This window comes from Pan troglodytes, chromosome 11, assembly GCF_028858775.2.
Source record: "Pan troglodytes isolate AG18354 chromosome 11, NHGRI_mPanTro3-v2.0_pri, whole genome shotgun sequence".
NCBI lineage: Eukaryota > Metazoa > Chordata > Mammalia > Primates > Hominidae > Pan > Pan troglodytes.
The window spans coordinates 79,636,402-79,651,290 of NC_072409.2; the positions used below are offsets into that span (position 1 = coordinate 79,636,402).

The window sequence follows — 14,889 nt, forward strand, 5'->3', positions numbered from 1 at the left end:
TAGTAGATGAATTGTGAATTAATTTGGGGAATATTGTGTGCATGAAAGTATTATTCTACTTAACTCTTTAAACCACAGGTGTCCAATCTTTTGGCTTCCTGGGCCACATTGGAAGAAGAATTACTGTGTTGGGCCACACATAAGATACACTAACACTAATAGTAGCCAATAACCTTTTAAAAATTTGCAAAAAATACATCTCATTTTGTGAAACTTCATGAATTTGTGTTGGGCCACATTCAGAGCCATCCTGGGGCCACATGCAAGCCATGTGTTCAACAAGCTTGATCTAAACATGTATTAGGTAAACACTTTGTGGATTTCAAGATACAAACGTCATAAAAATGTTTTAACATGTTTAAGGATATTTGAATATGTAATACCACATACCTATGATAACAGGTAGGTAGATTGGTGCTCTATTAGAATTACGTACAATTCCAATGAGAATGCAAATGAGAAAACAGTGAATTTTGATTAGGCATGCTGAAAAGATTTTGTGGAAGCCAAAATGTTTGAGCTAGATCTTAAATAATGTACAAGCTTTTCATCTTTAAGATTTAGGCAGAGAAGGGCTAGACATTCTTGAGAATCAACAGATGGTCTGTGGTTAACGTAAAAGGGAGAAAATCGGCAGTTGATTGAAAAGCTCAATTGGTTGTCCTTCAGTGCTTGCTACAGAGTGGACATGATTTTGAATATTGTGGAGGAGGAAGGAGCCACTAAATGTTTTTGGTGCTTTATGGCATCAGTACTTGTGAAGAGTCCAAACTCTGCCACTACTGTGAAGTAATTGATGGGAGTGGTTAGAAAATGGTGACAAGGAAACCCATTTAGATGTTGTAATAGGTAAGGCAATAAATTATAAGACCATGCATGTTCTGAGCCTTAGGAACTGCGAATAGAAAGGAATACAACAGTCAACCAATTTTTGACAAGGCCCCCAAGAAAACACAATGGGGAAAGGATAACCTCTTTAAGAAATGGTGTTGGGAGGCTGAGCGCAGTGGCTCACCCTGTAATCCCAGCACTTTGGGAGGCCAAGGCGGGCAAATCACCTGAGGTCAGGAGTTCGAGGCCAGCCTGGCCAACATGGTGAAACCCCGTTTCTATAAAAATACTAAAATTAGCCAGGCGTGGTGGCGGATGCCTGTAATCCCAGCTACTTGGGAGGCGGAGGCTGTAGTGAGCCAAGATCACACCATTGCACTCCGGGCTGAGTGACAGAGCGAGACTGTCTGAAAAAGAAAAAAGAAATGTTGTTGGGAAAACTGGATACCCACCTGCAAAAGAATGAAACTGGACCTTTACACCATACGTGAAAGTTAACTCAAAATAGATTAAAGACCTAAACTTAATACCTGAAATGATAAAAGTGCTGAAAGAAAACAGGGGAAAAGCTCCTCGATATTGGCCATGGCATTGGTTTTTTGGCCATCACACCACAAGCATAGGCAACAAAAGCTAAAATAAATAACTAGGACTACATTGAACTAAAAGGCTTCTGTACCGCAAAAGAAAGAAACAGCAAAATGAAAGGCAAACTACAGGTTGGGAGAAAATATGAAAAACATCTGATAAGGGGTTAATATTTAAAATATACAAGGAACTTATACAACTCAGTAGCAAAAAAAATGAATAACCCAATTTTAAAAAAATGGGTGGAGGACCTGAATAGACATTTCTCAAAGAAGACACAAAATGTCCAACCAGGTATATGAAAAGGTGCTCAACATTGCAATCAGGGAAATGTAAATCAAAACCACAATAAAATATCACTTCACACCTGTTAGGATGGCTGTTTTCAAAAAGTCAGTAAGTATTGGCAAGAATGTAGAGAAAAGAGAATCCTTTATTCCATGGCCTGCAGAGTGAATGTTGTGTTAGCAGGCAGGAAAACAACATTCATCTCTTTGTACATCTTCATCAGAGCACTTGAGCAGTAATATTTTGAAAGGAATCTTTTTTTCTTGAACAAGTCTCAAGTTGTCTTAAAATGTTCCATAAACCATACTGTAAACAGACATTTTGTCATCCAGGCTTTATTATTGGGCAGTGTAGATTTAGCATAATTTCTTAAGGGCCCACAGAATGGCAGATGATTATTGGCTTCAGCCTACAGTCACCAGCTGTGTTATCCCCCCAAAAAGAGTCAGCCTGTTCTTTGAAGCCAGGCACTGCCGCCTTTTCTTTCTAGCTATGAAAATCTTAGATGGCATCCTCTTCCAATATAGGGCTGTTCCGTCTACATTGAAAATCCATTGTTTAGTGTATTCACTTTCATCAATGATTTTAGATAGAGCTTCTGGGTAACTTGCTACAGCTTCTATATCAGCATTTCCAGCATCACCTTGCACTTCATTGTTATAAAGATGGCTTCTTTCCTTATACTTGATGAACCAGCCTCTGCTAGCTTCCAACTTTTCTTCGCAGCTTCCTCACCTCTCTCAACATTGATAGAATTAAAGGACCTTGTTCTGGATTAGGCTTTGGCTAAAGAGAATGTTGTGGCTGGTTGGATTTTCTATCCGTATCACTCAGACTTTCTCCATATCAGCAATATGGCTGCTTTGCTTTCTTATTCGTGCATTCACTGGAGTGACTTTTCTGTTTTCTTTTTTTTTTGTTTGTTTGTTTTGTTTGAGACAGGGTCTTACTCTGTCACCCAGGCTGGAGTGTATTGCCATGATCTCCGCTCAGTACAGCCTCAACCTCCCAGGCTCAAGCGATTCTCCCACCTCAGCCTCCTAAGTAGCTGGGACAGTAGATGCATGCCACCACACTTGGCTAATTTTTGTGGATTTTTTTTTTTTTCTTTCAGAGATAAGGTTTTGCCATCCAAGGCTAGTCCAAGTGTTGGGATTACAGTCATGAGCCACTGTGCCCAGTGAGAATGGCACTTTTTCTATTCGAACTTTGCCTTTGCCTTTAGAACATGGTTACTGGTTTGGCGCAAGAGGCCTACATTTTGGCCTGTCTCAGCTTTGACATGCCTTTCTTACTAAGCTTAATCATTTCTAGTTTTTGTTTTGTTTTTTTGAGACGGAATCTCACTCTGTTGCCCAGGCTGGAGTGCCGTGGCGCAATCTTGGCTCACTGCAAGCTCCGCCTCCTGGGTTCACGTCATTCTCCCGCCTCAGCCTCCCGAGTAGGTGGGACTACAGGCGCCCGCCACCATGACCGGCTCATTTTTTGTATTTTTAATAGAGACGGGGTTTCACTGTGTTAGCCAGGATGGTCTCGATCTCCTGATCTCATGATCCACCCTCTCAGCCTCCCAAAGTGCTGGGATTACAGGCATGAGCCACCGTGCCCGGCCTAATCATTTCTAGTTTTTAAAGTGAGACACATGTGACTCTTCCTTTCACTTGAACAATTAGGGCCATTGTGGGGTTATTAATTGGCATAACTTCAATATTGTTGTGTCTCAGAGACTAGGAATACCGCAGGAGAGGGAGAGAGATGGGCGAATAGCCAGTCGTTCAGTGGAGTAGTCAGAATACCCAACATTTATCAATTAAGTTTTCTGTCTTATACAAGTACAGTTTGTGGTACCATAAAACAAGTGCAATAGTAATGTCAGAGATCAGAGATCATTATAGCAGATATGAAAAAGTTTGAAATGCTGTGAGAATTACCAAAATGTGACACCAGGATATGAAATGACTACATGACTGTTGGAAAAATTGAATTAATAGATTTGCTCAATATGGGGTGGCCACACACCTTCAATTTTTTGTTTTTGTTTTAAAAAGGTCGTATCTGTGGCATGCAGTAAAGCAAAGCGCAGTAAAGTGAAATATGCCTGTGTAGTCTTTATACTGTAAGAACTTAACATATTCTGTCACAAATTGTATTTGTTCACCTTTGTGTACTAAGAGATATAAAAGATCATTATCAATGATACCATAAATTTTATCTAAATTTTATATATTGTAATCACCATCAATTTGGCAATTTACTTTTTTTTTTTTCCCCCCGAGATGGAGTCTCCCTTTGTCGCCCAGGCTTGGAGTACAATGGTGCAGTCTCGGCTCACTGCAACCTCTGCCTCCCAGGTTCAAGTGATTCTCCTCCCTTAGTCTTCCAAGTAGCTGAGATTACAGGTGCACGCCACCATGCCTGTCTAATTTTTTTGTAATTTTAGTAGAGACGGGGTTTCACCGTGTTGACCAGGTGGGTCTCAAACGCCTGACCTCAAGTGATCTGCCTGCCTTAGCCTCCCAAAATGCTGGGATTACAGGCTTGAGCCACCATGTGTGGCCTGGCAATTTACTTTCTATTCCAGCATTTAGAAGGGCTGGGGAGCTAGTGAAAGGGGAACAAATTATTTAGATGACGCAATTATCTAAATAATGTTGACACAGAAGCAAAGTTGTAGTATCATAATAAAACACACAGTTATTACCACATTAACTGTTGACATTTGGGGAAGTTATTTCTGTTTCTCTCATCTATCATTATTTGTTACCCATTCTGTTAACCCTGGGCAACCTGAAAAATGGAGAAAAGCAGTCCACAAAAGGCAGACTAATTGCGAGATAAACCAAATGAGTTATTAGAGTCATTAAGGAAAGGAGGTACTGGTGTAAAATCAATAAGCATAATAATTGGCTGGGCATAGTGGCTCACTCCTGTAGTCCCAGCACTTTGGGAGGCCAAGGCAGGTGGATCACTTGATGTCAGGAGTTTAAGCCCAGCCTGGTCAACGTGGCAAAACCCTGTCTCTACTAAAAAATAAAAAATACAAAAAATTAGCAGGGCAGCTACTCAGGAGAAGGCGGCAAGAGAATCGCCTGAACCTGGGAGGCAGAGGTTGCAGTTAACCAAGATCATGCCATTGCACTTCAGCCTGGAGGATGAAGCAAGACTCTGACTCAAAAAAAAAAAAAAAAAAAAGGCATAATAATTACAGTATTGAAACACATCAAATATGTTAAAGTTCATGAGTTGATGGTGGATACTTCATAAAAGAAATTAGGTGGTCTCATTTATCCTATTCTACCTAAATTATTCTGAGTATTGTTTAATATGAGGCATTCTAATAAATGAAGAATGATAAAATGAGAATATTACCGTTTTGCCATTTTTAATGAATTAATGGATCTAGACAGTATTCCATCATTGGCTGCTGACATAACCAGTGGACACGATGGGTCTTATGGTAAAAGTATTCACATCTCCCTATTTATAGGACAAGGGGCAAGGGATTTGTTAAACCCAGTGGGTCAGGGATGGGAGGTTCATTTAGCAGATTTCAAACTGGGAATTTCTACAGCTCATTAACCTGGTTTCTTCAAATTTAAGAGTGAGAAAGAGTCTTGAGACATATTAGGCCATGGTAAGTTACGGATTTGTTTGGATCCTTATTTGAACAAACTACTTTTTAAAGTTTTGAATTGAAGACAAAGACATTTGAATGTTAATTGGTCATTTGATGTTAAAGAATTAGTGTTAATATTTTAGGTGTGATGATGTCATTGTGGTTATATTCTAAAAAGTCTATCTTTTTAGAGCAGTGATTCTCAACCTGGGGACAGTTTGTCCCCTAGGGGATATTTGGGAATGTGTGGAAACATTTTTGGTTGTTACAGCTAGGGGTGTTAACTGGCACTGAGAGTAGAGGGAGGCCAGGAATGCTGCAAAACATCCTGTAGTCCCCAGGCCAGCCCCGACAACGAAGAATTATCCAGTTCACAGGGTCAAAGTTACTAACTTTGTTTTACAGATGCACTTGATACGAATGAAATGATACCATCTTTCAGTTTTGTTTTAAAATAAGGTGAGGTTTAGGATAGATTGTAATAGGTAAAAGATTAGCCATGGACTATTGACCTGCGTAATGGATAGATCAAGGTTCATTAATGTTACTTTTCTACTTTTGTATGTATTTAGATTTTTTCATAAGAAACATTTAAAAAATTATTTTAATAGGGCTGCAGTGGTACGCAATTGTAGCTCCAGATACTCAGAAGGCTGAGGCAAGAGTATTGCATGAGGTCAGGAGTTCGAGGCCACAGTGCACAATGATCATGCCTGTGAACAGCCGCTATACTCTAGCCTGGGCAACATAGCAGGACTCCATCTCTTAAAAAAAAAAAAAGTATTGGAATGCAAAATGTAAAGATAGATGAAAATATGTCGTCTTTTACTGCTGCAGGCCCTGTTAAACCTGGCAGAGCGACTGGGAGAGGCAAAGCCTCGTGGACTGACTAAAGCAGATATTGAACAACTTCCTTCTTATCGGTTCAATCCTAACAACCACCAGTCAGAACAGACTTTGTAAGTAAATTTTTCTGACATCACTCTGCTAAATTTCCTTTTCTACCTTTATGAAATAAAAGCTTAAGAGTCATTAAGGTAAAAGTTGGGAGAGGAAATAAAAAATTAAAAGAAAATGCTTAGGAGTCAGAGATAACTTTGATAAAGATAAGTTATCTCTATTTCATAGTCTAAACCAATGCTTGTCCAATAAGTCAATGTAGAGCTAATTAAATTAAAAATTAAATGTCTTAGTCGTACTAGCTAATAGCTGCTGTGTTGGGTGGTATGGATGTAGAACATTTCTGTCATCTTAGAAAGTTCTGTTAGGGCTGTTCTGGATTTTTATGTTGCTTAGCAATTTTGTTTCTAATTCACATTCTAGAATGTTTGTTTTCACACAAGATTGAAAATTCATGCACATAAAGTTTTGACGTTCTTACCTAAAATTTCTGCTTAATATGGGATCTTTTAAAAATAGCTTTATTGATATATAATTTACATACCATAAAATTCCACTCATTTAAAATGTACAATTCAGGCCGGGCGCAGTGGCTCACACATGTAATCCCAGCACTCTGGGAGGCTGAGGCGAGTGGATCACCTATGGTCAGGAGCTTGAGACCAGCCTGGCCAACATGGCAAAACCCTGTCTCTACTAAAAATACAAAAATTAGCTGGACATGGTGGCAGGCGCCTGTAATCCCAGCTACTCGAAAGGCTGAGGCAGGGAGAATTGCTTGAGCCCAGGAGGTGGAGGTTGCAGTGAGCCGAGATCACACCACTGCACTCCAGCCTGGGTGACAGAGCAAGACTCCATCTCAAAAAAAATAATAATTTAAAAAGTACAATTCAGTGGTTTTTTGTATATTCATAGAGCTGTGTAACTATCACCACAATCAAATTTAGACCCATTGCATCACCCTAAAACAAAACCCCTCACCCACTGGCAACACTCGTCATATTTCTACCTCACCTTGGTGCCTCCTCCCCATCCCCAGTCTACACTGTGTCTATATAGATTACACATAAATGGGGTCATATAATATATGGTCTTTTTGTGTCTAGCATCTTTCACTTAGCATAACTTTTTCTATATTGTAGCTTTTACTAGTAAGTAATTTCTTTTTATGGCCAAATAATATTCCATTGTATAGATCATATTTTTTTTTCGTCGGTGGATGGACATTTGGGTTTCCACTTTGGGCATTGAATAATGCCAAAGCTAAATAATGGCTTTGAATCACTCTATATTGTCTATTTTTTATTATTATTATAGCCAGTCTAGTGGTTGTGAAGTGGTATTTCCTGCAGATTTGATTTGCATTTCCCTGATGGCTAATGATCTTGAGTGTGTTTTCATGTGCTACTAGCCATTTGTGTACCTTCTTTTCAGAAATGTCTATTCTGATCCTTGCTTCATTTTCCATAAATTGGTTTGTCTTTGTATTATTGAGTTGTAGAGGTTTTATACATATTATAGATCTCACCAGATAAATTATCTTCAAAAATATCTTCCCTCAGAACAGGGATCTCTGAGGAATAGAATAATAAAAAGTGTAAAAAAAATGTTTTGCCATTCTGTGGATTGTTGAGTTTTTCAGTGATGTCCTTTGAAGCACAAAATGTTTAAATTTTGATTTTGGTTTATTTCAGCCTACACTCAGCCCTCTGTATTCAACCAACCAAAGATTGAAAATATTCAGGAAAAAATAAAAATAGAAAATAACAGTAGAGCAATACATAGTACAAATAAAGAACAATACAGTATAACAACTATTTACATAGCACTTACATTGTATTAAGTATTATAGTGATGATTTTAAAGCATATGGGAGGGTGTGCATAGGTCACAAATACTATACCATTGTATATAAAGGATTTGAACATCTGCAGATTTTGGTATCCATTGCGGGTCCTAGAAATCAATCCCCCTCAAATACTGAAGAACAACTGCATTTCTTTTTTTGTTGTTAATTCTTGTGCTTTTAATGTCATCGCCAAGAAACCATTGTCTAATCCAAGGTCATGAAGATTTACTGTGTTTTCTTTTAAGAGGTTAATAGATCAGCTCTTAACACTTAAGCTTTTGATCCATTTGAGTCAGTTTTTGTATATGGTATGAGGTGTAGGGGTCCACCTTTATTCTTTTGTATGTGGACATCCAGTTGTTCTAATACCATTTTTTTTTAAATAGTATAGAATCTTTGGTATTAAGATTGACTTGATGTTAACTAGAAATTTTCTTGCTAATCTGTCAGCAAAGCAAAACTCTTACTGCCTTAACATCACAATTTTTTCAGGGTGTTGGTTGATAATTTTGTTTAAAATTTTAAGTGACATTTTGATAACAGAATAAATTATCTTGTAGGTTTCAATAGTCATAACAATAGAAAACCATCTGGTTTTGTGGTTAAATGATCTTTTTGCTTTTTTTAGGTGTGTAGTATGCATGTGTGATTTTGAGTCAAGGCAGCTACTTAGAGTCTTACCCTGTAACCACGAGTTCCATGCCAAGTGTGTTGACAAATGGCTTAAGGTAAAGTGATGACATCTTTAAAGGAAATGACATTGAATTTTCTATTTTATTGACCATGGATTAGAGTAAGTTCATAGCTCAGTGGACAGGAAGGAAGACAAAATGGAAACACAGCTTTCAGTATGATCTCTGCAAATGAGGAGAAAAGGCCAGTAAAAATTAACTGCAGTCAACAACATAGGAATGACTATACAAAACCCAAAATGGATGACCTCTTGACAATCAGTATGTCCTTTTTCATGGTATATAGGGACAAGGCCCGAACTTGCTAGGCCACAGTTTGAGAGTTTAGAAGGCTACCTAATTATAGCTCTATTTTCAGAGGTTTGCATGGAGAAAAATACATCTAGTGTTTTTATTTAATTCTGACCATTTTCTCCTTTGTATATATGAACAAAAGCACAAAGGACACAAATCCTAAGAGTGGCTATGCCAGAGAAATTATTGCAGGGGCTTCTTTATACATATATTTTGAAACAGGGTCTCAGTGTGTCACCCAGTCTGGAGTGCAGCGGTACAGTCATGGCTCAGTGTAGCCTGGACATCCCAGGCTCAAGCGAGACTGGGTATCACTATGTTGCCCAGACTGGTCTGGAACTCTTGGGCACAAGCAATCCTCCCACCTCAGCCTCCCAAAGTGTTGGGATTATATACTGCACCTGGCTATTTAATGTTTAAAAAAAAAGTTTACAAAAGCTGCTTTTTACTCTTCATAGTTTCATAGTCTCAAATTGTGATACAGTAAAATGTGATACAGTAAAAGAATTTTAATAGGCTGGGTGCAGTGGCTCCATGACTATATTAAAAAATAGTCAAATTTATGTTATTTTTTAAATTAAGTGTTCCGGTTTGGATAAAACTAGATAACCTTACAATTTGGTGAGGAAGATAAAGTCAGTTCTGAGGGAGCACAGTTCCAGAGATCTAGCTTAGCCCAAACTCAATCCTGAAGACAAAGAGTCTTAAATTATTTTAAAAGGAAAGCATTATATGTGTAAATCCCTGACACATGCGGACAGAGAATCAGAAAACCACAAGTTCTGTGTGGCTGATCGTTGGAATGTGAGGAAGAGTGGGAAAAGAAAAGGTGTTCAGAGATAAAATCAATGAGCGGCTTGTTGTGAAGCCACTCTGAAGCGTAAAGGAGTTTAGTGTGATCCTGAAAGCATTTGGGAAGTATATAACCGACTGTTTTATAGAAGGATTTCTGGCCACTGTTCTAATAAAAGAGGTAATTTCTGAGAGACAGGGAGATAGAATAAAGACATGGTGGGCCAGAGAATGGATAGTAGCAACTAGATGAAAAGAGGGACTGATTTGAGAATTACCGTAATGCAGAAATAAGATTATGTGCTGAATAATGGGGTTGTAGGAAGTAGGAGAGCAGGTGATGCTTATGTGTCTGGCATTAGCAACTCCACAAATTATGGTCCCATTTGTTGAAATGGAGAAAGCAAATTTAGGAGCCAGGGAACAGGTGAGTAAGTAGAGCTATCAGTATAGAGTCAGTCACCTATTTTACAATCAAGCTTTCCTCGGTACCACTAAATGTTTTCTGTGACTTCATTCCTTTAAGAATAGCCAAGGGGCCAGGAATGGTGACTCAGGCATGTAATCCCAACATTTTGGGAGGCAAAGGCAGGAGGATCATTTGAGGCCTGGAGTTTGAGACCAGCCTGGGCAACTTAGTAACTTAGTGAAACCCGTCTTTTAAATTGGTTGGGTGTGGTGGCACACACCTGTTAATCCTAGGTTTTCAGGAAGCTGAAGCAGGAGGATCACTTAGGCCCAGGAGTTCAAGTCTGTAGTGAGCTGTAATCATGCCACTGTGCTCCTGTGGGCAACAGGGTTTAACCCTGTCTCAAAAAACGGGGGAAAAAAAAGACTAACCAAGCTTTTACTTTAATGTCAGTTGTTAACTTGGTCCAAACTGGTCAGTGGTAATCTTGTTTATATATTTTAACAGACCTACTAAAAATCATTCATGGCGGCCAGGCACAGTGGCTCACGCCTGTAATCCCAGCACCTTGGGAGGCCATGGTGGGTGGATCACCCGAGGTCAGGAGTTTGAGACCAGCCTGACCAACATGGTGAAACCCCGTCTCTACTGAAATACAAAAATTAGCCAGGCATGGTGGTGGGCACCTGTAATCTCAGCTGCTCGGGAGGCTGAGACAGAATCGCTTGAACCCAGGAGGCAGTGGTTGCAGTGAGTTGAGATCGTGCCATTGCACTCCAGCCTGGGCAACAAGAGCGAAACTCCATCTCAAAAAAAAATTCCTGGGCTAATTCGGAGGTTTATGGGTTAAAAAAAGGCAAAAATTGCTTTGTACCTCTTCAGAGGAAGAAAGAATGTAAAAACTGTGGGAAGTAAAAGTAGTTCCATTGCTTTGAATGTGTTTCATTGTATGTGTCACAATTTAAACAAGTTTTCCCTTTTGTTTTGTAGGCAAATCGTACTTGCCCAATTTGCCGAGCTGATGCTTCAGAAGTGCATCGGGATTCAGAATGACCAACCTAAGAAGCACAAATTTAGTTTGGGTGTTCCTCATCACATGTATATACGGACTATCCATTGAACTTAATCTGTGTGGCTTCCAGCCCTCCCTTTACCAAAAGGGTCAATGGACCTTTCTTTGCACTGTGTGACTTAATCAACTATAAAAGCTTACAATTAGTCTTCACAGTTATGGGATTGTTATACTAACCGTGTGATTGGAACTCCAAAGACTTTTTCTTTAGCTTAATTTTGTGTGTGCACTAACATTCCCTGGTTTTTGTGTGATCATTCCGAGTGTTGCTGCAAGATTACAGTGGACGTGATCTTTTAGCATGTGCTTTTATAAAAAGTGGTAGCTACAGATGATATAGCAATCTACCTTATATAGAGCCTTCAGAAACTGTGAGTGGAAATGAATGCGCAGCGTATGACTGTTGGTGATAAGTGTATCTGTGTGAGAGTGTGTGCAACTACTTGTGTGAGGGCATGGTAGCTAACGTGTGTATGAGATCCTATATACCAGCATGTACCAAGAATGTGTGTGTAGTTTTAATTATGCTGCAATGTATAATCTGGTGTGTTATTTAAACAGCACTAGTACTGTACACTGGTTTTTTTCCCTTGTGTTTGCTGTTGCACACTGATTGCTGACGGTGCATCAATTACAAGCATTGAATACTCCATCCCATCCCCTTCCCTCCCAGTGAATGGAATGAGAAAAGCCTTCTTCCTTTGCTTCAGGCAGCTGTCACCTTCTCTTTATTGGTGGTCCTAAGTGGGTCACTTAAGAAAAAAAGTGTAACAAATTCTCACTCCATGAACCTGATTTTTTTTATTCTGTTGTGGAAATTTTTAAATCTCCAACTTGCTGTTTCCAAAAAGAAGGTGCAATATCATATATCATCAGTTAGCAATATTAGCATTTCAATCAATGATTTGAATGTTGATACTTTTTTTCCTTTACATTTCCAGTAAGTTTCTTACAGAAAGTACCTGTGATTTTTTTTAATGTTTAGATTTGTAGTCTATTCTGAAGATATTTGATTAATATATTTCTAAGAAGACCACTAGTCCCATGAAGTCTCACCTTGTTGACTTCCACCAGAACAAAACCTGTTAATTCAGCTTGACTTCTCATATGTGTTCTGTGTTCAAGCTCCTGTGGGCAACTCAATTGTTTTAAGAAAACTCTATTTCTGTTCATATTAATTCACTTGCCAGACTCCAATTCTGAAAGTTGTCTAGTTCTTCCTTCATCACACGTGCTTCTCATCGAAACCCTGGTTTCAGGATGGATCAAGTGCTGTTACAGCTCATGTTCCTTAGACCTGATTTGTTTTGATATTTTACTGCCTTTCCTTTTAATTTTTGTTTGAATGAGAAAAGTTTAATACAACAGGTGTCCAGAATACTTGCAGTATAAATGAAGATTTGATTTTTTTATAAAAAAATAATGCTGTTAAACAGGAGTTGACCTTCATTTAGTTGATCTAATACATAGCTGTATGGGGTTTTTTTTAGTAAGTTCTTTGAGCATAATTCACTTTAAAGTCATTTTTCCAGCAATGTTTAAATTACTTTCTCATTCTTTTAGTGTATTCAACATTGTCTGCCTCTTCCTGCAGTTGATGTAATTGCTTTGTTTGCAATAGCACAAGCTGCATTATTCCAGTCAGGACTGTGATAACTTGCTGCCAGCCCCACTCAACTTTCAGTTGGCTCTGTGTCAGTTTTCCACTCAGTGTTAACTACTTGTTACTGCCATGCTGCTTGCCCTCCCTTGAAGTGTCTATAAGCTCATCACAGCCTAGAGTTAAGTAAAGTCAATTCACAGAAGCACAATTTTGCCCTTTGCGAGACACTGTTGCCTCTATCTAGTCCTACAAGTAGGATTTTGCATACTCTGTTTGCCCCTAGGTTGTCAGTGCATCAGAAATATTTCTAAATAGTGGTAAAAATGCACATGGTTAATGCACATGTTACTTTTAAATCATTAGGATATCCCTCACCTGTTCCTGATGAATAAAAAGTGTGTTAAAGACCAAAATTCTTGGCATAATAATCAGCTACATACAAATCACATATAGTTTAATCTTTTTTAATGAAAAAAAATCATGTTTAAAATGGTAAAAGCCCATCTTATACACTTTTATATAGCTGCAAAAAATTTATATCTGTACAGATCTAACAACACTACTACACTCAGTATTCATTTTATTGAAGCATGCAAGTAAAGCACTTTTTCTAATTTATATAGAGGTACCTAATTAACACAGCACATTGTACTAATGACTAGGAGTAGCAGCTTTTTCTTCTCTCCCTCTGAATTCTTATAATGTCCCTTTTTCTGTAAGTTTTTGAGAGGCAATTGGCAATTTAGGAGGCAGCAGGGTCTGTTTTGGTAAAATCTTGAATTTCGTTGTTGCACTCTAGTGACTGATCTTTGGGAATGTCTTGTCTTTGCATGGGGCTCATAGAGATGTGTGCAGACTTGCTTATTGTGGTTAGTGTGTATCAGGAACACACACAGGTGTTCTGACCAGCTCAGGCTTGCCGCAGTGAGCAACTTTGTGGCTAACAAAAGAGAACAGTTTATTTGTGCCCAGCCATTGTCACCTTGGGTGATGCACCAGATAGCAGGCAGATGTTGGTTCGTTGGCCTTCGTCCTCTTTCCTCCTAAAATAATATTGGCTTTACCATCTTAACTCAGCTGTGGGTTTTTTGTGGGTTCTTGTTTGTTTTTTGGCATGAATTGTCATCTTTGTTTTTTTAACCCCCAACCCCTCAAAAAAATAAGGCCTCCAGGTATCAAGATCTCATATTAGGATTTTCTGTCCTTAATTTTTTGAGCAAAATCTGGAAAATGTGAAAGCATATTTAGATTTTATATACTATCTGATTTGTTAAGATTCTTAAATTTGGGCCTCTTAGAATAATTTTGAATGAGATCTACCGACTCACTTGTGAGAATATTTTTCACAGATATCTTTGGGCCTTTTCATTAGAAAGCTGTTTGTCCCCCTGTTGGTACATTTGGTTACCTCATTTTGCTGTTTCAGATTGTGAAAGCTCACAGGGGTGTTTTTTGGAATCATTTGCTGAGTCATTTTCTCAAATCATATTCCATTGTATCAGTTAACATATAGTTTTAAATGTATGTATTATAAATATCTGTAACCAAATCATTTGAAGGCTTGATAAATTTTTAACAAAGTTTGTACATTTTTTATGAAAGTTACTAGTAATGCTTTACTAAGTAGTGCAATGAATTTTTATTTTTAATCCCTGTGCCCAATTTTGGAGTTGAGAGGGTTGTTGGTAATAAATGTATGATGTACACTTAAAACATCTGTTGTGTTTCATGTCACTGTGTTAGGGATGGGGAAGGGTTGTATATACATGGGGATGGAGAGATAGCAGCAGGAAGATAGAGCTGGGTTGAATTACTGGCTGCCAGATTCTGTATTTCTGCATTTGTGTAAACAACTTAGAAATGCAAAAGTAACTAGCGTTGTAACATATGGTACATTTTTATATAATATTTTATATATATATATATATATATATTTTTTTTTTTGAGACAGAGTC

At 38.3% G+C, this 14,889-nt stretch overlaps 1 protein-coding gene across 31 annotated transcripts in view; it reads left to right on the top strand.

Annotated features, from left to right (window-relative positions):
• The window catches only part of RNF38 (ring finger protein 38), a 153,325-nt gene extending 138,678 nt beyond the window's left edge, over window positions 1–14,647 (top strand). For all 31 annotated transcript variants that reach the window (XM_016960871.3, XM_016960872.3, XM_016960869.3 and 28 more), the window contains 3 exons: window positions 6,161–6,282; window positions 8,701–8,800; window positions 11,250–14,647. In XM_016960871.3, the coding sequence (XP_016816360.2) occupies window positions 6,161–6,282; window positions 8,701–8,800; window positions 11,250–11,312 (285 nt within the window). In that variant the 3' untranslated portion in view covers window positions 11,313–14,647. The remainder of the gene's footprint in view (window positions 1–6,160; window positions 6,283–8,700; window positions 8,801–11,249) is intronic.
• Window positions 14,648–14,889: the final 242 nt, after the last annotated feature.